This window comes from Apodemus sylvaticus, chromosome 5 (genome assembly GCF_947179515.1).
Source record: "Apodemus sylvaticus chromosome 5, mApoSyl1.1, whole genome shotgun sequence".
Classification (NCBI taxonomy): domain Eukaryota; kingdom Metazoa; phylum Chordata; class Mammalia; order Rodentia; family Muridae; genus Apodemus; species Apodemus sylvaticus.
Window position 1 is genome coordinate 84,887,422 of NC_067476.1, and position 24,831 is coordinate 84,912,252.

Below are 24,831 nucleotides of genomic sequence, written 5' to 3' on the forward strand. Positions count from 1 at the left end.
TTTCTAGGTTAATATCCTCTTATTAGTGAGTGCATACCATGATTCACCTTTTGAGTCTGGGTTACCTCACTTAGTATGATGTTCTCTAGCTCCATCCATTTGCCTAAGAATTTCATGAATTCATTGTTTCTAATGGCTGAATAGTACTCCATTGTGTAGATATACCACATTTTTTGCATCCACTCTTCTGTTGAGGGATACCTGGGTTCTTTCCAGCATCTGGCAATTATGAATAGGGCTGCTATGAACATAGTAGAGCATGTATCCTTATTACATGGTGGGGAATCCTCTGGGTATATGCCCAGGAGTGGTATAGCAGGATCTTCTGGAAGTGAGGTGCCCAGTTTTCGGAGGAACCGCCAGACTGCTCTCCAGAGTGGTTGTACCAATTTGCAACCCCACCAGCAGTGGAGGAGTGTTCCTCTTTCTCCACATCCTCGCCAACACCTGCTGTCTCCTGAATTTTTAATCTTAGCCATTCTGACTGGTGTAAGGTGAAATCTCAGGGTTGTTTTGATTTGCATTTCCCTAATGGCTAATGAAGTTGAGCATTTTTTAAGGTGCTTCTCTGCCATCCGAAGTTCTTCAGGTGAGAATTCTTTGTTTAACTCTGTACCCCATTTTTAATAGGGTTGTTTGGTTTTCTGGAGTCTAACTTCTTGAGTTCTTTATATATATTGGATATTAGCCCTCTATCTGATGTAGGGTTGGTGAAGATCTTTTCCCAGTTTGTAGGTTGCACTATGATTCTTAACAGTAGCAAGATTACAGTTATTAAATAGCAATGAAGTAACTTCATGGTTGGTGGTCACCACAACCTAAGGAACTGTTAAAGGGTTACAGCATTAGGAAGATTGAGAACCACCATCTTCAATGTTTTAAGCTTCAGTTTTATTAAGGTTATATATAAGTCATGATGCTTGATTTTAGTACTTCACAGATGTATTTTTAATGGAAACAAAACAAAATTTCCTCAGTACCTCCTGTGCAATCTGACCAGAACACAGAAAGGAACTACAAAGAAAATATGAGCTAAGAGTACATTTTTTATTTATATGTTAAACTTTATATAGGTCTCACTATATGGAGTACATGAAGTGACTTCGTTGAAGAACTTCAGTAGGACCAGCTCAGCCAATGTCAAACTCAGAATGTCCTGTGTAATGTTGTTCAAGCTTTGTACCACATGGACACAGGCTCAATCCCAGATGCAGCTCTTGGAGTTCAGCTCAGTTCATGGAATCTCTGAGTCTGTACGTGTTCTCTAAGGCTATGAAGGAGGACTGCTATAGTACAGGATACGCCTCCCCCACAGAACTGAGGGGATGATGAAAGATAAGCAGCTGCCACAGAGGAACTTTCCCGTCCTCCATAGATAAGAATTATTAAGACACAGGATAGATAAGCTTACGGCCAAAAACCCTAGTAATTTTAAACTAGGCTGACACTAGGCATAAAATACTCCTCTGATGAACAAGCATGCGGGTCTAAATGCATTCTTACAAGGGGATGTTCTCACAAAGCAGGGCTATGGCACTGGGAAGGTGATTATCTACCAAGTGCCATCCTGTAGCTTCCTGGTATGTAGTATTCTCTGCCAAGTGGACTGAGGAGCCACGGAAGAAAGTTTAAGTGGGGGCCAGGTGGTGTGGTGCACACCTTTAATCCCAGCATTTGGGAGGCAGAGGCAGGTAGATCTGAGTTTGAGGTCTGCCTGGTCTACAGAGTGAGTCCTGGTTAACCAGGTCTACATACATTGAGACCCTATAAAAAGTTTGTGTAACATACAAATAAAAACTTAACCTTGTGTTCAGTTTGTATGAACACAAAGGCTTGACTAATGTTTATCATTGGCCATGACAGCCACATCTTTAAAATCTATTTGTCTGTGACAGGAGTAACTATGAATCTCAGGAAAAAAGTTAAATACATTTAGATGCCACAACAGCCACGTCTTTAAAGATCTACTTGTCTGTGACAGGAGTAACTATGAATCTCAGAAAGAAAAACAAAATACACTTAGATGTGAAAACCTTGACTGAGTGTCCTAATGTTCTTTCAACTTTTAACAGAAACCCGTATTTCCCTTAAACTTACATCCTCTGTGGTGTAGTTTAAATCAAGGAGCACTGACAACACTCACTTGCTCAGAAAGAAAAAGGTGTCTCAGAGTTCTCGGAAAACCAGGGAAGTGACTTTAAAAATGTGAAAATAAACTATATGATCAAAGAAACAAACTAACAGTAACTTCCCAAGGTTCATCTGCACACAACTTTAGCAAATTACAAATAAGGGTGCTTAAGAATTGGCTCAGTGGCTGGCTGCTCTTGCAAAGGTCCCAAAATCAGTTCTCAGTGCTCACACGGCAGCTCACAACCGCCCGCAACTCCAGTTCCAGGCGATCCAATGGCCCTTTCTGGCCTCTGCGGACACCAAACATGTTCATCTAAAATATTGCTAATTAAAGAGGCTCCTCGTTGTTCTATAACTTATTAGATAAACCACTTTGTTTCCACTACCTCCTTCCAAAACCAACGCAGACCCTGGAAAAGCAAATAACCATGCAGAACTTCTCAAAATGACTTTATTAGGTGTCTTAGTCAGGGGTTCTATTCCTGTACAAACATCATGACCAAGAAGCAAGTTGGGGAGGAAAGGGTTTATTGGGCTTACACTTCCACACAGCTGTTCATTACCAAAGGAAGTCAGGACTGGAACTCAAGCAGGCCAGGAAGCAGGAGCTGATGCAGAGGCCATGGAGGGATGTTCCTTACTGGCTTGCTTCCCCTGGCTTGCTCAGCCTGCTTTCTTATAGAACCCAAGAGCACCAGCCCAGGGATGGCACCACCCACAAGGGGCCCTCTCCTCCCCCCATCACTAATTGAGAAAATGCCCCACAGCTGGATCTCATGGAGGCACTTTCCAACAGAAGCTCCTTTCTCTGTGATAACTCCAGCCTGTGTCAAGTTGACACACAAACCCAGCCAGTACATTAGCCTATTGCTCTTTTCATTCAGATGTTTAAATGTAGCCTGGAACCATACAGCTTGCTGTATCACATATGCTCCCTTTCATGCGACAATGGAGAGGCTCCAGAAACTGTCCTGGAAGGGGAATTCCACCATCTTACAGCATGGTTGTGAAAGCACACGCCTACCTCGCATTCTCAAGGCACGTGGCAGCTCAACACGGTGGACACACTTCCGTGCCCTTCTTCATTAAAAGCCCTGAGGTGATGCCGATCCAGATTCGGTTAGTGTAAACCTTGCAGCTGTTTCCTGCTGCCCGGCATCCTTTACTGTAACCCACTTGGCGTAATGGCCAGAGAGATTAACTTCCTTCTAAAAATTAACTCCCTTCTAAAAATCCAGTGTTTCCCATTCATAGCACTTGTTTAAAGTGTCATTTTTAATCTGCATCAAACAGTTCATTCATTTCTTCACTTTGCAAAGGGAGCCCAAGCCCATCATGACGCAACCTATCATGAGAACAGAATTTCTTTGAAAGCTGAGGCCGAAAGCCATGCAATTTCTCTATCTGTATGGCAATATATTAACTTATAGCACCACCTACCTTTCAGAGAAAGTAGAGAAACAAGGCTTATTTTCCAGAACTTAACATTTTGCTTCAACAGTTACTGGTAAAGGTAAGTTCAAAGTGCAAAAAGGTGAAAACAAAACAAAACAAAAAGAAAATTTGAACTTCCACTTGAGATTATGTGAACACTCTTAACAGTATTTGTAAATTATTTGGCAATGTTTCATTCAAGTCTGGCCAGCAGCATCCAGATGATTTTAAGGCAAACTATTATTTTTAGCTACTACATAGGAAGTGCAGTTAAGGGGAACAGGGCATTTGACCAGCAGAGGTGAATGTTCATCAATACTTTTATGACTAATGGCTAAACAGTAACTAAAATGAATACTGCTTTTCCCTCATAATTCATGGTTAGGTTGTTTTTCTTGTTTAGGAATAAAGTGTCAAGGTAGAAACCTTCTCTCCTTTTTAATCCTCTCAGTATATTTGCCTGTTATAAACAGTAGTATGGTGGAAGGCTTGCTAACGCACACCTGGCTTAGATGTGTCCACACATGTGTCCACACTCTTTCAGATCAAGGTCATTCCTTAGTCCCATACTGTAATAGGATTGTTTCCATAAATGACAATTTGCTTACATGAATCTAATGCTAGAGAAATTATTTTTGATCAAGTGGGGAAAGCGTCTACATTGATGATTACCTAACTATTAAAGAAACCATGAGAGGCAACTAGGTTTGTGTTGCCCATGAACTGAAATGGCTTCCCATGAAACAGTGCCTCTGTCCAAGCTGGATGGGGATCAACCTCCTTTGTATTTACAGAAAATGGAGGCACTACTGCTAGTGATGCTGGCCCACAGAAGACAGAATGCACGCAAAGAGTTATTTATGGCTGTCTCATGTTCAAGTCCTCGGGTGTCAAAATTAGAAAAAGGGTCTGAGGAGAGGGTTCAGGGGGTAAAAGCCCTTGTCATGCAAACCTAATGATCTGAGTTTGAATCCCCAGAACCCACGTGAAAGACAGACACCATAACCCTCCCTACCTGTTCTTACAGGAGCAGGGAGGCAGAGACAAGAAAATTACCAGCAGCTAGCCTGGAATACACAGCAGTCAACAAGAGATCATGTATCAAACAAGGTGGAAGCATGAACCCACAACAACCCAAGGTTGTTTTCTGCCTTACACACCTGGGAACATGTGCCTATACCCTCACAACCAAGCACACACAAGCACACACACACACACACACACACACACAATATTGAAAACATTTCAGCCAAACTGACCTTGAAAATAGTGCAAGTATAAAAGCTATTTTGAAACCAGAGCTTGGTAATAATTTTAAGTTAATCTGACAATAGTTTGAAGAGTCCGTTTTAAAATGGCTTGTTAAAACTGAGTAACTGAATTAAATATTTTTCTTAACAAGAGATATACTGGGGCACTAATTATTGTTGAAGGCTCTTTTGTAGAGCCATAGTTCATCATGTCATACTCAATACAACTTGTACCATGGAGTCTTTCTTCTGGTGATTTATGTCAACTGACACTAAGGAGAAACTTTCTGCGACTGGTGAATTAAATTACCATTCATTACCATCCCATTTAAATATCGTTATCTTGCCAGAGCTGCCAACAGAGAGAAGCAGTTCTAACATTACTGATAATGAGGAACAATTTGGTTCAACTGATGGAGTAGATGAGAACTATTTCCCATCTGTTCTCCTTCCTAGGTCGTCTCTCTTGTGAAACCGAGGGTCTCACTCTGTAGCTCGGGCTAGCCTTGAATTCATGGGAATCTTGCCTTGGTCTCCCAAGAACCAAGATTATAGGTGTGAACCACCAGGGTGAGATTCTTTGCCACTCTTTTATCTTGCATGTCATATCAAAAAATTTGACTGCACAATACAAACTTGATTACAATGCTTCAGCAAACAATAATGTATTTAAAACAATACAAGCTTACAATGTGTGGTAAGAGAAAACAATTTATTTCAATAGATTCCAACTCAGCATGAAAGTGAAGTGCTCACTGCTGAAGTTGGGATAAACTGCAGCTTCCCAAGTAAACCATGCTCCAGGCCTCTGTGAGACAGGGCCTCACTGTGCAGCCCAGCTGGCCTCAAAGCGGGCCTCCTGTCTCAGTCTCTCAGATGCTGGTTACAGCCACAAACCCAGCTGCTCCCCCAACTGTATAAGGTCAGGTCTCTGAATGAACGACTCCTTAGTTCTTCTTCCTTCCTATTGTATTCTTAGAGCATCACAGTGTCAAGGAAAAGTAAGACTGGAAATATATATAGTAAGACACCTGGCTTTATATACACAAAAGTTTAATAATGTTGTCACAACCCCTAATAAAATGTACTTATGCACTAATCCAGAATAAACTAACTGTACATATTAAATTGTTCAAGTATCTCAAGAGCACGGCTTATAAAAAAGGAGAGGCCCCAATAGAGACAGAAATCTCTTTGAGCCCAGTTATAACTTCAATACAATTAAGGGACAGTTCTATATTTGTTTTTTAATTTTACAATATCATTCATTCACAATTAATCCAAAATTTCAAATGAACCAAACATAGGATGTAGTTACATTAGTTTAATGCCTTCTGTACAGCACCAGAGGTTAAAAGTGGATCTGACCAACCAAATGTTCTTTATTAATCACAGTTTGTCATCACACATTTCTACAGTAAATGTACAGTGGGGAGAAGACAGCTCAGGCCAAAAGCTTTCATCTTAAATAAATACGCACTTCATCTACTCCATACTGAACACCCAACCAAGCGCCTGGTCTCTGAAGGCTGCTACCCAAGTCTCATGGGATTCTCTAGATTTGCTTTGAAAGTTTCAAGAAACCTGGTAGCTAGTTCATCATCAACCACTCGGCTGTCACTTGACATTGTGACAGTTATAAGCTGGTGCTGCCGCAGTTGGGGGTTCCCTTCTTCATCCTCAGTTAGCTTCAGCACTGGGCGGAATCTCCCAACTGCCAAGATACAGGCCTGAGGTGGGTTAATCACTGCAGTGAACTCATCGATGCCAAACATCCCCAAGTTTGAAATACTAGAGGGGAGAAAAACACTGCTGAAGGTGGCACAGTCCAAATAAGGCATGTGTACTTTATTACTAAACCTTATGCTATGCTACTCAAAGGCCAAAGACCATGTCTATCAGCACACATAAATATCATAATTATTATCCAACAGTGAGTACTCAACTGGAGGTCCTCGTCAGTGACATATGGCCAGAAAGGAAATGTAAGGTGTGACTAGTGAAGACAAGGAATGCAGACGGCTGTTAGGGTTTACAGATGAACTCATGAGGAAAAGCTAAAGTTCTACACAGAAACTCAATAAGTGCATTTATGTTGCCATGTAAAATGTCAAGATAATAATATTTTATGTAAGTTATTAACATTTAACTATGAAACCTGAAAATATTATCATTTAGCATAATGTCAAAAGACAGATATTAGGTAGGAGGTTTAAAGAGGATCTATGACCACTATGAAGAAAGGTATAAAACAAACAAAAGAGAAACATTGGCTGAGTTGCCAAATTTAATGAGGAATCCCAATCAAAAACTAAGTGAGACATATGCTGTGCGTCTGTGTCTGAAAAACAAATGCACTCTAAAATTGTTGGAATATGTGGAGCCAGAGAAGATAATCATGAGTGTGAACAAAGCTGGAAGGTCTCCTTACAAACATCTGACAGCTGGGTTTCAGAGCTAACTAAAACTGAACTGAGCAAGAGCCAGACACAATGTAAAACCTGACATGGACGCTGAACAAGACAGCCATGCCACCTTCCCCTTGCCATGGGGAGAAACCTTCCAGCTGCAGCCCTTGGCTGATCTCATGTTTTTATTGGAAAGAAAGATCCTGGCTTTCTGCTGTACAGCACATAGCAACCCAGACGGGCTTCACTGGAAAGGCAGAGCCCTAACAGAGTACCCGTATCACCAACTGGGAGGAAGAACCTCAGGCAAACAGAAATTCATTTGCAGAGTTTCTGTCCATTAAAATATCAGCAGAAGAGTAGAGGCAAGGACGAGGGGTCAGGAGCACCTGTATACACATCCTAAAGGGGCTGTGCATCTGAACAGGCTAATAAGGCCTACAAATTGGTTTTACAGAGCAGATGCCAGACTTTAGCAATGCCTTCATCTGATGAACTACCAGACAACCAAATAACTGACGAATTAAAAAGGTGTCCAGCACTATTCCTTGGCATGTACCCGATCACAAAACCCCATGAAAGGGTCAAATTTGAAGCCTACTATTAAAATGCTGTCAAGAACACAGAGCACTGGAACTCCATAGAATGACAGAGAAGTGAAAATCAGCGCAACCATTTTGGAAAACTCTTTGGCACAATCTGTTAAAGCTTTGAATCCAGGAGCTTTTAGGACCACAAACCAAAAATAGACCCCATAAGAAAATGGGGCATGCCTGTGGTGCCGGTAATTGTGTAGCACCAGTCAGGAAAGGACTGTAATCCTACGGGGAGTAAGACCAACGTGGATATGTTAACACAGAGATTCTTTAGCATAATAATAAAAATACTACTAATAATAATCATAAGAAAGGAAATGGCTGAGGTTTATAAACCTACCTTCTTTATAAAGTAAGTAAAATATAAAAGCTTAAGAACATGGACATCATTTTAGAATAGCTAACAGCTAATAAAAAGAATGTTCATTTCAAAACCAATAGGCTCCTTTAGCGGATAGGAAGGCCTAACTACGAGGAACAATACTGTCTCTTGTCCTGCTATCTAAACTAAGGTACATGATACTAAGGCTATATTTTAAAAATGTCTTTAACAAATACATAAGAAAAAGTTGACATGGGCTAAGTAAATCTCATTCTATTTGCTTGATGCTACTGATAATTAAGAATTTAAATCTTACCTAAAAGATCCTCCTTGGTACTCCTGAGGCATCAACTTCCCATCTCTTGCTTTCTTTGACAGAACCTGAGGAAAGATCAGCATACAGAAACACAACACAATCATGCCGGAGTCAACTGTGTCCCTGGAAATACTGTACAGGGCATGCCCTCGTCTGGCGTTCAGGGCAGGGGCTAGATATTTAAACATTCGTTTAAGTACAGGAAGCTTGAGAACAGACAATCTAAGAAGTTAAAACACTACAGAGTTCCCTGCAAAGCTTTGGAGCTCTTGGTTTGCCATGCACCAATGCTGGGCAGTGGTTCCATGCCATCTACACAGCACTCTATACATTCCCATGAGGCTTAAAGGAGGCATTCTTGTCAATCCAGTAGGTTTTGAAAAAAAATTGCAGTACTGCACGTCTCATCAATTATAAGGATAAGTCTGTCTCTGCCTTTTAATGAAGAAATAGGATAGCGCAAGACTGAGGGTTTGCTATTATATATAAATATATAATTACATATGATAAAATTAATCACATATAATATTACACAGATTTAATTTCGGCTGTAACTTGCCTTTAACCCAACACTGATGTCTTTGGGGTTACTGAGGGTCAAGAAGTGGCTTAGCCAGGGGTCCTCAGATTTTACCTGCAAGTTTGACTAGAAATACAAATTCTCTGAACTATTAGTGCATTCCAAGCACTCCTAGAACTCGATCCATGTTGATGAACAAGGTAGTTAACATCAGGCAGAACACAGGACACGGAAATGAGCTAGTTACTTTGTGAGGCAACAAGGGCTCTCCTGAGAACACAGACTGGGGAAATGTGTAAGCCATGGAAGATACCGAAGGCCTGAGAAGGTAGTGCTGGAACTGAGACAAAACACTGAGAAGGAGACAGTCAAGCAAGGCTCCAGGGAAGCTGTGCACTGCTAGCAGAAATCCTGGGCCACCTGGCAAAGATCGAGGCCCCACTCCCAAAATGTTTCCCCTCTGGCCAGGCCAAGCATCAGTCTCCACACAGCTTGCTCACTGGCTGCCTGAAGCCCTGATCTCACATTCCTTTCCTTCTTTGATGCCAATCAAGTCACTGCCACGTGTGTGCTCTATTAATTCTTCAGCTATCCTCTACCCGTTCATTCCTTAAATATGGAACGTGGGTTGCTTGTTTTAGAAAACATGACTGATTCAGGAGTAACAGCCTCACTACCACCAAACACCTCAGTGGGAAGTACAGTGCTTGGTTGTTGGGAGCACAGGCTCTATCTACAGAGCCCAGCGGACAGACTGAACAAGAGAACCACCACTTAACAGCACAGAATCCTACACAAATTATTTAAATGTTTTCCTTATCAGTTTATCAATTCCATGAAATATTATTTTGTCCCTGATAGGGTATCTTTAAAGAGGACTTAAGAGATTTAATATACGTGATCAGCTTACAGCAAAAGCTCACACACAGGACTAGCATAGTTTGAACAGAAAAACATTAGAGTGATTTGAATTCTAGAAGTAAATTCATTTTGTGACTATATATGTGCACATATGATTAGTCGCAACACTTGAGAGGCAGAAGTAGACAGATCTCAGTGAGCTTGAGGCCAGGCTGGTCTGCAAACCTAAGACAGCCAGAACTACATAGACAGACCTCTTTCAAACAAACAAACAAATAGCTGATGCATAAGAAGAGCCTGCTCATGGTCATTACAGCTGCTGTTGTTACTGTGAGTTATACAAACACCTTTAGAATTCTTTAACGAGCTCATAAAACATTCATTTAAGAGATAGACATATTAGCCTATATAGTCACAAAATGAATTTACTTCTAGAATTAAAATCACTCTAATGTTTTTCTGTTCAAATACTGTTCAAAGTATTTAACTTTTGAATAAGACACAGTATAAAATCTCCATGTATAAATGATAACAAAATGGCAACTGTACAGAGACTTTCTTCTAAAGCGGAAACATGCCTTGCCTTCCGCTCCTGGAGGGTGAGGAGTCAAGTCCACAAGAAAGCCCAGGAGAACGTGCACTTGCCACCAGAAGCAGAGCAGCAGTGAAGCACCATGACCACTGAGATTAAACACAAAACCCAGTGCATGCCTGGCCTCCAAAGGCTCAGAGTGGCACGCTGGTCTGCACTAGGGCAGCAGACCCTTAACTAGTGCTCAACAAACCTGGCAGGTGCTGGGAGGCTGCGAGGACTGCCTCCTTATTGCTTAAGCCAAGGTTCTTTCACATGCAAGCACCAGAGAATGCTAGCATAGCTATTTTAATGATGCAGTGTTACAGTAGTAAAAACTCCTCAGAACCACTGAAACCTGTAATAGTTAAAATTTAATGCACACCAAGATTGGAAAATCTCTGCTCTACAGATCGGTAACTTATACCTAACATTTTAAAAATGTTACTTCAACACTTAGTCCTTCCACCTTTGCAACACTGAAGCACATGCTTCTCATTAGCCCTAAAAATCCTTGACACATAAAATTCATGAACAGTGTCCCCTGAAGCTGTAGCTTCACTTTGTGTTATCTCAGTTATCCTGTGGTCAACCCCAGGCTGACAATATTAAATAAAAAATTCTAGGTATGAATAGTAAGTTTGCAATTATATGGTCTTCCCAGTAGCATGACGAAAGCACGCACTGCTCCTGGTCCAGCGAGCAGCTCTCCACCAGATGCAGTCTCCTGGCATGGCCACAGTGCCCACATTCTCCTAAGGCATACTGTACTGTACTTAAATATGCTTCCCAAGGGCACGAATAAGGATGCTGGCAATTTCACTACAGTGCATCGTTCTAACTGTTGTACTCCATTGTTATGTTAAACTTGAAATGTGCCTAATTCATAAATTGAGCTCTGCGCAAGTCTTTACGTACAGGGAAAAGTACCTCCTATAGTGTTTTCCAGCATCTATGAGGGTTCTTTGGAATGTATCCTGTGTGGGCCAGAAGAAATTACTTATGTTATATCCCAGAAAAACCAGACTATTAACTTTGACTTTTTAACTGCCCTAATTAGTACAACCTTTCAATTAAGAAAAACTGTTGCATTTTAATCTTTAAAGATATTAAAGTTTCAATATAAACACTTTAATGTGATACTTCTGCCAAAAAATGGCCTTGGGAATTACAGTGGCTGTCAAAGTTGACTGGTATGCATACCGACTTGTGGTTATGTGCTAGTGACAATGACAACACCACCAACAACCACAAACTTCATATTGGAACTTCAAAAATTGCTTTATAATAAATTCAGAAAACCCTTGGGAATGCTAATTTCTTTCAGTGGTCTTACTTTACAAGTTTAAAATCTACCCAAAATAACATCAGGCTGGCTAGTCTTATGTCAGCTTGACATTCCACTAGAGTCATCTGAAATAAAGGAACCTAATTCAGAAAATGACTCTGTAAGATCCAGCATGACTAAGAACATCCCTGATGACATACATTTTCCTAATCAGTTATTGATGGCGAGGGTCAGCTCACTGTGGGTGGAGCCAGGCCTGGGCTGATGGCCCTAAGTTCTACAAGAAAGCAGGCTGAGTAAGACATGGGAAGCAAGCCAGTAAGCAGCATTCCTCCATAGCCTTTATATCATCTTTTGCCTCAAGGATCCTTCTGTTTGAACTCCTGTCCTGACTTTCTTCAGTGTTGTGGAAGTGTAACCCAAATAAATCTTTTCCTCCCTAGCTTGTTTATTGGTCATGGTGTTTGATCACAGCAAACAGAAACCCTAACTAAGACAATTTTTAAGACTGAATTTCGGACTTTGGAAATTAAGCTTTTGCTCAGAGCATGAATGCTCTAGTTTATGTACATATCAATTTTAAAATATTTGAACATTAAATATTCTTACAGGTGCCTTGACAAAAACTGAAAACCTTAAAAAGTACCTGGGATCACCCCTCCTCTGCACAGAAACCACACACACACACACACACACACACACACACACACACACACACACAGCCTCTCAGCAGGTGCTAAGATCAAAGTACAGACAACAGCTTGCGAACAGTCTTCTGGACACACACCTTTACAGAGTCAGCGATCTCCTGTATGCCCTTAGAGGCTGCATCTTTTATGATTGGTGTAATTAAACCTTTATCTGTTGCCACAGCCACTGAAATGTCAACAGACGGCAGCTGCTTTGGGCCTTCTCCATCCCAGGTGACATTAACTCCAGGCATTTGCTGTAAGCAGAAAAAAACATGCTATGAAGGAAGCAGCCTGAGACTAAGTCAAAGAAACATGACTTATCATACCGTTCATGTGACTACAGCTAGACAGAAGGAAATACATAAAACTTTTGTTCAGGGAAAAAAATGAACACTGATTATTGTACATGTTTGGGAAAAACAAACACTTTTCAGTAGCATGCATGACTAAGAACATCCCTGATGACATACATGTTTTGAACTACATGACTAACATGAACTTGAAGGGGACAGTATAGCAGAAAACAGTAGTGACATTCAACAACTTTCCTTTGGCATGAAAACTCAACTTTTTAGCACAACTCTGAAATATATATTAATAAGCCCTCAGTAAATGAGGCTTCTATTTAAAACCAATTTCCAAAGCATCACAAACAGAGATAGACACTACACACACAGGTATACACTTAACACAGAGAACTACCCTGAAAATGAAAAGAATATACAAATGGTTAAATGCCTGGAGGGTATGTAGTGATGTGGCCAAATATTACAGGGCAAATCTTGGACTGAACACAGAAACCAAAAGCCAATTCCTCTTCTCAGAAATTCTGTGTTTTCTGCAGAGTAAGACCAAGAGTCCAGGAATGTCATTTACCAATGGCAAAGCACAGCCTGGTTCTGCTCTGCTGTCTCATGTCACTCACATCACTCTTGTGTCACTTCTGCACTCTGTGAGGAGGATGTTTTCCCTCTAGATTCTCATTTTATTCCTTTACCTTGTAATCAGCCAATATTCTTACAATCTGTCTGTAGTTGTCCATTCACAACAATGCCACAATGTTAAAACAGCAAAAACAAAGTCCCGATCCCTCAAAATATCACAAAATCTTCAGATCATACAAAATACAAAGAACAAGGAGCTAGGGGAACTCCGGGTTGAGAGCACACACTACTCTTGGAGAGGATCAATTTGAGTCCTAGCATCTGGATCAGGGACCAATGCACTTCCCTGAAGCCCTCTTCCAAAGTCCGTGAGCACACATGTGTGTACAAGCCCACATATGAACCACAAACACAAACACACAAAAAATGGAATCTAACAAAACAAGAACAGGTAAAACCCCCAACAAGGAAGACTACTTTGGAATGGCATTTAATTGATGAATACATAATGAAGACCCAGGGGACATGATCTAAGTTGGATTCAAAATGATATTTAAACTCTTAACACCTTTAAAGAATTATTAAAATGAATCCCACACTCAAGTTTTCTAACCAAGCAGACCTAAGAGAATACATAATAAGACCTAAGAGTTACATAATAAGTAACTGGGGAGAACAAGCTGGCAACGGCACAAGCTAGGTGGCATTCAGAGCAACGTCAACTGACCAGCACAGCAACCAGAGGCTCCTGGCTTACATATTTGGGAAATTGCATGAGACGAGCAACTTTCTGGGAGCTACATGCTTTAAAAATGAAGAGAAGACTGCAAATTCAGGCACAGCAATATCTACAAAGGTAAAGGAGAAACTACCAAGATCTCATCAAACTCCACCATATTGGTTATTTTTACTAGGGAATTGTGCAAACCCCTATTAATTACTTAAGGTGTGGACAGATAAAGATAAAGAAGAAAGCCAGAACTCATTTTGCCCAGGCCCTGGGTAGCTGTACAGCAGCAGCAGAGGCAGTGCAGGCTTCTGTTGACTATCCTTCCTCCCAGTGCTGGCTGGCTCCTCCCTGCGTACAAGGGACCAGTCAGGGTGGACTGCACAGATGCTCCTCATTCTGCTACAATTACTTTGGGAACTCTTGATTCTCAGTTTTCTAACCTGTAAAGCAACTAAACTAAATAGGATATTTTAGCAATAAAATTATAGCTATCTTAAGCCAAGAGACATTTAAAAGCCACAATTACTTTGGTTTGGCCACTTACTTTAAGAGTAACAGCTGCTGCTCTGATGATAAAGTCATTTACTGAGACTTTAATGTCATCTGAAAGAAGAATACGAATATTAAAACCAGTATTTGTAACACTGACCCTTGTGATATCAATCTTGTAGATTATGGACAAGTCTGGCACAGAGTGATGAAAACACCAGTCTGTTTGCTTTGTGAAACACGTTTCTTTGCTTAGCAAAACATGGACTGCATGAAGTCCTACACACGGGGCCAGGGAAAGTGCACAGCTTACTTGTAGGGAGAGTGCACAGCTTACTTGTAGGAAGAACAGAAATCCTTATGGTATATAAAGTCGTAAATTGTGATTAACTCAATGTTACGCACCCAATCTATTTTAAGTAGGGAAAAACCATTCTCTCCCCTATGCTAGAACAAGCCAGAGTAGAGCAGTCAGGCTATGAAATGAGATTATTAAAATCTACACAAGGTGCATTTTACCCAGAAGTTCATGATCATCAGATTAGCATGCATTCTGCAGTAAGTAAATCCAACTTTACTTACCTTTGACCAGATCTCGTCTAACCTTTAAAACTGCTCCAAGGTCACAGTCAGCAGTGGCATAGGCATGAGGCACAGTACTTTTTGATTCAGTTAACCTCTTAGCGATAACTCTTCGAATATTGCTAGCAGGAATCTCAGTGAATGTACCCTGCCAAACAAAAGGGCAAATTTTCCATTAAAACATAAAAGGAAAAATATATAAAGCCACTACCTATCTGAAATCGAGTCTAAGAGACCTAGTATTATATAAAAGATTATTTATATAAAATTTATTATATAAAAGATTAATTTAAGAAAAGTACTATTAAAATTCTTTATTCAAAGGGAGAATATAAGAAATCTAAGTATTTGGCTTGAGTTTACACAGCTATAGAAAAAAATAGCAAAATTTAAATTTCAGTTCTGAATGAGACATTTTGTATTAGCATGTTTAAGGTGCTAAAAGGAAACCAGCCTATCACTGTATCTTCACTGTATACATATATACTGTGTGTACCCACATATATACACAGGTATGTTGAGTATAGGAGGAACATATTACTACGTACATATGTACAACACATATATGCTAATGGATGTTTAGTATAAGAACACAGAACGAAATATCTAGCTATCCATTCTGATAGCCTGTATTCAGTTTTTGTTACAAATGCTGATTACAGGCAAGTCTTATAAAGACCGCATAGTGTAGAAAAACATACTACATAAGGGATAATCGGTCAACAACCGTGCATTTCTGTGATTTAAAAATAATCATGAGAATCTTATTTCCTGGGAATTCAAAGGCATAAACTATAAATGAGATAAGAAAAATCTTCTTGTAATTTTAATATAAAATTTTTGTAAAGGCATGGGCATCCAATTACACTTAATCCTGTTCTCATCTTTTATTCTAAGGATAATAAAAAAACCCTATAATTTATTTTTCCTTTTACAAATGATATTTGAAGAACACTTCTGTTAGCAAAATGTTCTGATTGCATGGAATACATGCTCTCTATAGTTTGGAGCATTTGAAAGATTTATCTTCCTCCTACTTTGATTAATCCCCTATAGCCTACTTTAAGGAAGCTTTGATGAATCAAATTTTTATGCAGACAGTATACTATTAATGTTCGTTAGAAATGCCGCATGTGAGGCTCTTAGTTCTCAGTCCTTTCCGATCATGATAATGAACAATCTTCTTTATTAATGGAAGCAGTGTGTGTTTATTTCCCTTATTTTAAAGACACACAGGAGAAAAATGGATTAAACAGAAGAACAAAGCAGCTGGAACACGGCTGTCTCTGAGGAAGACAGTGTACTGCGGTGCATGGGAAATTCTGAATAGCTCTTAAGTCCTTTAACAAAAACCAAATATCCCCATAAAATGGAGCTGCAAATGATGGAACACCCAAGGAAAAGCGCCATGACTACAGCGCACGCACAGTGGCAAATGAGGCCAACCACAGCCCTACTTGGAGGAGAGAGTGCCGTCCAAACAGTTCCATTTGTGCTCTGAAATTTACAAGAAACCCAATTAGGGGTACTCTATATTTACAGCTTTAAGCTCCTGTTAGAATGGATTAAAAAGTACGTATAAAGCACATGGTTCTTGTTTTTATATCCTTTCTCACAAATCTAGACCATAACAGTCTTATTGAGCAAACCTTACCGCTGCATTAGGCTGTCCAGGGATGGATACTGGTGGGATCATTGGCCGAGGGTAAGATGGCCCAGCTGTGGCCTGAGGAGGAACAGATGCTGAGAGAGTAGATGGAGGAGCTGAGGCTGGTCTGAATTCGGTAATCTTGCCCATCTTTTTCAGCTCGACTAACTTGAGTGCATCTCTGGAAACGAAAGGAAACTGGATAACCATGAAGCAACAAGGACTACAGTCTTAGAAAACGATGCTGAGGTGGGAGGACGAGAAACACTAAAGGAAATACACAAAATCTAAGCAAGTCTTTCCCCTACACGGTCTCCTGATTCTTGTTAGGTATCCAATGGCTATTCATAAATTTTCAAAACCCAATTAATAATTTGAATTTATAATAATTAGAACCTATCTGAGATGACAATTTTCTCTATGGGGAAAAAACCCTCTTAGTACCTTACGGCAATATGAGAAGCAGAATTCTATGATACATCTAATCTATTTGATCCATGTAACACCTCAGCATTGAGTAAAAATAGTAATTTTTTATTAAAAAGTAAACTTGTCTTTTATTGGGAGACAAGTGTCATTGGCTAGATGAATAATGTAGTAACTGAAACATTTTATTGTATGCTTATGAAGTAATTCTCACATGGCATTCACCGTGTCATGTTCGTAATCCCTATGGCTTTCACTGGAATATTTCCCAAATTATTGTCACTTAGAATGAAAAATAAACTACTTACAGGCCTGTCTTTTGTACTACTTTGTACAACAAAAGTACATTTGTTTACAAAGGGATTTTACTAAGACTATAAGATATGTCATGTCCTCACTTGAGTTTGGTAGGTTAGCTCTCAATTTTACATAGCCTAGAGTCATCTAAGAAGGGAGTCTTTAAGTACTGTCCAGGTTGGACTGGCCCATGGCCATATTTATGGGCTTTGGTCTTGATTGTTAATTGACATAGGAGGGTCCAGCTCACTGTGGTGGCACCTTCCCTGTACAGATGTTTCTGAACATGTGTTCTTGGAATATTTTAGAAAACTAATGACAAAACAATAGAAATGCTACAACATTCTGGATTCCCAATACTGAAGAGGAGGGAAGAGAAGAAAAAGTGCCTACCAAATGTTACACGTGTTAACAGCTCACATCATCCAGGTCGAAGAGGTGTTACTATGACTCCTAATTTAGACACACATGGACTCAAAAACATTAAGCTCAGTATTTAAGTCGGCCGCCTTAAGCACCCACTGCACTCCCAGTGCTGAGAGTCAGCATTATACATGACTTCCCAGTAAGCTTTCTTCTACAGAGGAATCACCCATCAGTCACACAAACTAGAGTGATGGGATTGCATCTTTAAAAAGGAATAGAGCAAAGTTATGAGCTAGAGGGCCATGAGTGAGAGACAGAACAGCTGGGGAGGCCTGGGAAGACACCCATTACATAGAATGGTGTGGAGGGCAAAGTCAAAGGACTGGGAGAAAGGTCTATCTAGGCAGAAAACATGTAACTTCCAAGATGAGGTTTCTTCCAAGAGAAGGAAGGCCAGAATAGAAGTGTAGGGAGCAGGGTGGAGAGGCAGGCAGCAGAGTGCAGCCAGGGTTAGGAACACTGGAGCACGCTGAGGTTCAGAGCTAGCTGCAAAGTCTGTTTCCCACCTTTCTAATAGCTGTGTTTAAATTGAATAAAGTGAAAGCAATTTTCTGAGAACAGACTAGCTGAGAATTAATCCATGCTGAGCAGAATGCTGGGACTGAACAAGGAACTGGGGTATGCCTAACCCACAGCCACTGGAGGACCTTCTGGCAGGGACCCTTTACTCATGGCACAAAAAGTCACAGGAGATGGTGACAGAGTGGCTGAGGGGGTGGAGTGGAGGTGTGACCCAGGGAATGATCTGTGGACCTTTAAGGCTTTTAGCCAGCTAACTTCTAGTTGAAAATCAATTCTTACCCATAATATTTATAACCCAAACCTAAATTATGACTTTATATTTATGTGTCAAGGTCAGTGACAGCTGACACAATTCGTGGAGACTTCTGTTATGAGCCCAAAGCCCAGCTAGATGAAAATGTTAGCACTGATATAAAATAAGACCTATTGACTAAGAACGATGCCTCCAAAAAGGTAATTTCCCTTTCTAGGGCACTTATAAGTTACAGCTCAGCATTATAGTCCCTTCCCATTTCATGTGAGGTAATTAGATACTTATCTAGCAAAGTATACTATCAGCAAATACCAAATACATTTCCTTACAGAGATTTCTCCCTCAGTCATCAGATCACAACACATAGATAATAAAAACCTAGATGTCTAGTATCTGTACTCATCGATCTACAAGGTAGGGTACTGACATTAAATAGTCAGAGCCATACCTCCCTGTTTGCATGACTGCTTTGTCAAAAAAGATATGATTTGGTTTTATACCTGAAATAAATTAGATTATTAGGTAAACCAGAGCTTGGTGAGGAAAAAGTGATGAGGAGTCATTATTCATAAAAAACCAAGTAGAAAATAATTCTAACCATTGATTTGGAATAAACTTTTATTATTGATTTTACAATTATATAGTCCATGAAGTATAAATGTTAAGTGTTGTTTAATAACAGCCAACAATTTAGCTATAATACAGAGATGATTTTAATGATGTCTGCCCATTAAATAATTAGTTTAAACTGGAAGCACTGCTGGGCATTAAGAACTCTAAAATGTAGGAGAAAAACAAATGAACCACGTACAGGTACAAAAGCAGAGAGTGCTTGGGAAGTTAGCTCAACTAGAACCTTTCCTTCCTCAGAAGGTAGCTCACTCCAATGCTCATCACCTAATTCTGAAGACTGTTTAATCTAGGCAACTATTTAACATGCTAAGTTCTAATGCTATGGTGGATATGGACAAAAACATTAAATACAACTCTGATTTAATAATAAAAGATACAGCAAAGATTCAGGCTGCTGGCAAAGACTCTTACTGTGCTAGGGAGCCTGAGACCTAGGCCTGTCCCCTGTCCCTCAGGCGCCTGTCCCTCCGCAGGCTAACTCGTGACTGTGCTTCTGGAGCACATCTGGAGCACTACCTTTAACACGAAATCTGAACACCAGCTCTGACACTGGCTCGCTCGCTCAAGGTGCTGCCCTTGGATCAGAGCAGCTGTCACACCACCCACTGGCATTCTGAGCTGACAAACTCGGAAAGAAGATGGCACTCATCATTTCCAGAGTATGCTGCTAAGGTGTACTGGGAGAGGCTTAAGCCAAAGCCTCGGGCTCTACAACTGTTTTAGAAGATTTCTGTGGAAGCCACTGGGGCAGCTCCTGTCTCCAAAGCTCACCTTAATGTTAAACTTAGAATACAAAAGCAAAACTTAATAACATGCATTAAGGACCACGTTTTCTCAGTAAGTCTTCAGGAATGGGTGATGCTTAAAAGAACAAAGATGCTTTCCTTATGGCAGAGAAGGCATAAAGACCAAGAAAGAACTGGGAAATAGTGGGGAGAAAAGAAAGGGGGGGAAAGCATCGTGAACGTAACTTGAAAACTGCTTCCTTAAGGTGTCAAGAGGATCACTAGATTACTGTAATTTTAAGCAAGTTCTAAAATATTTGTGCATGCAAATATTTTAAATTTAAATTTAAAAATTACTCATAGTGGCACATGCATTCAGCAGGTAGGGGAACCGCTGGAGCACAGTCAAAGCCAGAGTGGTCTGTGTAGTGAAACTCTAACGGGCGGGAAGCAGACAGTCCCGTGTCAGTCTCTGCTGTTCTACCATTACCACCACTAAGCTGCTTTCCAAAAGGGCTCCCTGTAACTAAGTTCAAGAACTTTCCTCAGACTCTCTATTCCTTGGCTTGTGGACCATTTCCCAACATCCTAATGCAGAAATCGTCTCCCAAATGATGAGCTGCTGCTGATCTCAATGACAATCATTGCTTCACGACCTATACAGACCGTCTCCTTCACCTTCATCACCCGGGGCCTGATTCTCAGACAGCTTTGCATTGTGACAGAAAGCTGCAGACATCAGTTACTCTACTAGGGCAAATGCTTCCTCACACTCCTTATCTGACCTATTTCTAGAGTCAACACTTTCATTACCCAGAGACCAGGATCCCAGACAAACACTCTAGATGTCTCTTGCATGATTTTCAACCACGTTAAGGGCAGTATTCATTATCTCCTATCTGCATTACTTCACGAGCCTTACCTCAACCGATCCCCTTACCTCAGAGGCTATTACCTGTTGTAATTTATACTGCATGAACTTGCCGAGCTGATCCTTCTCAGGTATAACTATAATTAGTTTGCATTTCTTCAAATCTTCAGTGGTTAATGAATTAAACAGACCGTTTATCCTATCCCTCAGATAACAGACAAGGTAAATCCATCTTATTATGAAGATAGTTGTTTTATTCCATTTTTGCAGAGTTCAACTAAGGTACAGACTGGTAGGTGATTAAAAAGATATAAACCAGTGGAAAAAAAAAAAAGAGCAGCTTCCCAGGCCAGAAACAGCACTTTATCTCTATTCATTCTAGCTACATCTCTAAAAGTTCCAGCCCCCCTCGTCATTCAACCAGAATTAGAGTCACACATTGCTGTGAGGATTTCACATGTGGTCACAGGCCCATTTGATTGGCTTCTGTTGTACCTTTATTAGGTTAAGTTCCACTAGAGAAAGGCCCACCTGTTTTAATAGACTGTTGATAGACAATTTTAAACAAATGCAAAGATGCACCAAGTTCTTGACTAAAAAGGCTTGCCTACATCAAGATGTCAGGTCAGTTCTTACTGAGCTAATTCAATGCATCTCATAAATGACCATGTTCTCTGCCACCTGCAGACACTAGAACTGACTGGGATTTAAAAGAAGGATATATCAATAAAACTAATTTATTAAAAAAATAAACAAGGGAAATCTGCAATGCTTATCAGATTTTAAAGCATACTATAAAACTTATAATTAAAATGGTATTAACTCACAGGCAAATCAATGAAAGAGAAAAGGAAATCCTTAAGAGAATTAACTGCAAATGGAAATTTCTATGAATGAAGTAAGCAAAGTCTGAAGAGCTAACAATTAAATTATTTTAAAAGTGCATCTCCATACCTGGGGAATTTAAGCGATTGGTTATGATTTTATACAAGTTGAAGTATGTTTCCCTGCATGGTGCTCTAATTTTCTGCATTTATCACCATTTCTAAGGATGTGGCTTAGTTACTAAATTAAATTTAATTCTTAATAATGGTGCAATTATTCAGAAAACCCTTGCATAGAATATCAGTTACACTAACAAAAGTAGTTAAAATCATAAAAGAACAGTGTTCTTTGTTTTAAATTTCTACACAGAATAAGCTGTTTGAAAATCCTTTCAGAAAAAGGTAAGTGAGGGGAATGGGGCTTGCCCAAGCGCACATACTCTTTAGTGAAGATCCCACGAGGACCTGTGGCTGTGCCCTGGCTGGCGTCCAGTGAATGTTTTTCCAGAATGTTGCGGGCAGCTGGACTTAAGCGGAGCCTACGAATAAAAACATGAAGACAAATGAAACTAATTACCGCTTATATTGATTTGAATATATCTAAATGTCAACAGTTTTGCTGATAATTAGGAAAATAAATTCTTAACCCCGAAGCTAAAAAAGGAGTCTCAAGAATAGTCAGTTGGGCTGGAGAGATGGCTCAGCCATTAAAGGTTAGGCTCACAACCAAAAATATAAGGATAGTCACAGTCACATACATTAATTTGTATCAATCTATTTTATTGTCAAAACACTTTATAAAGCAATAAGTACTTAACAATCCTAAATAACTTTAATTACGAGTAAATGTTCATAACACAGGTAAGATGGCGTCTGAGTCAGCGTACATCAGAGCAGAGAAAATATGGGGAGTCCAGCATGGAAATGAGAAACGCTCTGCCACCTGGGGAACTAAAAGATCTGATTACCTGGATCCCAACCTCACACACTGTACTGAGCGGATCAACACAGTACGCTTTGTAAACAGTAATGTTAGGGCTGGGGCATGAGTGCTGAGCTTGGATCTCCAGTACCTCCACCAAAGCCAGGTGCAGAGGTGCCAATCTGCATGCAACACTGGCACTGGTGAGCTAGGGACAATCTTCACAAGGACCTGTACTATCACAGGACAGCTGGAAAGAATGTACCCGGGTCAGAGCTCAAATACTGAACTTTTTGAACAGGAACATATGCTAAAATGAAATTTCCATTTTGTACCAACTATACTCTGGACACTTGAATTTACATTTTAGGAATCTGCATTCTGTGAATAAAAACACAAAAATTAAGTTTGGTCTCATGAATATCATTCTGCATTTTTAGAACCTAATTAAGGTTCAGCATAGATACAGATGATTTTATTCTATACTGAGCAAGCAAGGCTTTCGGAGGCCCAAACAAAACAGGTATTCACTGTTTATCAAATGAAAAGGATGCAAAATAATCATCTTATGTTTCAGTGTCCTAAGAGAAAAGTGGAAGATGCTTTGAACATGATACTGATTTCAAACCCCTAAAATCACCATAACCCCCTTTATGTAATAATCGTGTTGATTGGACATACATGTTATAACCCCCTTTACGTAATAATCGAGTTTGGTTGGACATACATGTTCACAGAAACGCACTCACCGTGGTGGTGCCCCTTTGTGTTCCTTCCTGGCAGGGCAAGGGATCTGGGGCTGTGGAGAGGGCTGAGTAGGCGCTGGTGGTTTTGAAACTGGAGGTGGAGCACTGACATCTTTGGGAATTGCCACGTGTTTCCAGTCTTCCCCTTCTTCAACCATCAAAGCAATGAGCGAGCCCAGCTGTATATTTTTAGCACCTTCCTCAACCTGTATTTTAAAAAGACAATGGTCGGGATAGAGAAACCCAGGGTCACACAAAGTCACTACATCTACAGGTGCAAGGAAGGCCTGAGCTAAAGGACACTGAAGACAGGGGGCTCTCCTCTTCCAGCTGCCACCTTCTGTCCCTGTCACGCCTCTCTCTCTCCCAAGTACGAATGCTGCCTCTGGAATGAGCAAGACCCAGAATTTTCTGGCAGCCTTCAAAACCAGAGTTTCCCTTACTTCTTCTCTGATGTCAATTACTTCCTGTCATGGAGGCTGTGGGTGCCGAGGTCAGCTGCCTGCCTGCTGTCACTAGCTTCTACATGGTTTCAGAATTCTAACAGCTCATAAGGGACTAACTCATTCTATCTACTAATTACTTTTAAGTAAATAATACTAATTATTTTAAGTAAAACTTTCTCAGTAAATTTAGTCTCTGGAGGCAAAAATGTCCCATAATGCAGATAGAGCTGGTTAACGATTCTGGCTAATTTTTAGAATAGTTTATGTCTTTCCCTATTAAGTTTTTCCTGGATTATCTACCTAAAATCCAGGAAATATCTCAGGAGCTTTTCGTAAGTACATCAGAGATACAGTGGTATCCTAGCTAATGAGAGACTATTTCCAGATGTCAACTAAAAAATATAAACAAGATAAAGATTTTTTTTAAATTTTCTATATTCTTTGTTTACATTCCAAATGATTTCCCCTTTCCCGTTTCCCCCACCCCCCACCCCAAAAGTCCCATAAGCCCCCTTCCCTCTGCCCATTCCCCAACCACCCCCCTTCTATTTCTCTATCCTGGTATTCCCCTACAATGCTACAACAAGCCTTTCCAGGACCAGGGCCCTCTCCTTCCTTCTTCTTGGGAATCATTTGATATGTTAAATGTGTCTTGAGTACTCAGAGCTTCTGGGCTAATATCCACTTATCAGTGACTGCATTTCATGTGTGTTCTTTTATGATTGGGTTACCTCACTTAGGATGATATTTTCCAGTTCCAACCATTTGCCTAAAAATTTCATGACAAAAATATTTTAAACATGCCAGCAGCACAAATTTGTTTTTTAAAATAACAATTGTAACTTATTTATTAAAATGAGTTTTGAGCAAATCTTTAGATGACAATATCATATAATTTTGGTAGTGGGAAACAATGCTGTTTCTTTATGATTTCTTACTTCCTCTCAACTACTAACATTCATTACAGATTGGTTTAATGAATAATATGACAGGCTGCAAGATGTTCACTAATGCAA

The 24,831-nt window shown here is 40.1% G+C and overlaps 1 protein-coding gene across 1 annotated transcript in view; it reads right to left on the minus strand.

Annotated features, from left to right (window-relative positions):
- Window positions 1-5,512: 5,512 nt before the first annotated feature.
- Window positions 5,513-24,831, minus strand: part of Pdhx (pyruvate dehydrogenase complex component X) — a 49,096-nt gene continuing 29,777 nt past the window's right edge. The window contains exons 4-11 of the mRNA XM_052183097.1: window positions 23,373-23,575; window positions 22,142-22,240; window positions 16,731-16,905; window positions 15,077-15,224; window positions 14,550-14,608; window positions 12,487-12,645; window positions 8,460-8,524; window positions 5,513-6,608 (exon numbers count right to left, since the gene is read on the minus strand). Of these exons, the coding sequence (XP_052039057.1) occupies window positions 6,350-6,608; window positions 8,460-8,524; window positions 12,487-12,645; window positions 14,550-14,608; window positions 15,077-15,224; window positions 16,731-16,905; window positions 22,142-22,240; window positions 23,373-23,575 (1,167 nt within the window). The 3' untranslated portion in view covers window positions 5,513-6,349. The remainder of the gene's footprint in view (window positions 6,609-8,459; window positions 8,525-12,486; window positions 12,646-14,549; window positions 14,609-15,076; window positions 15,225-16,730; window positions 16,906-22,141; window positions 22,241-23,372; window positions 23,576-24,831) is intronic.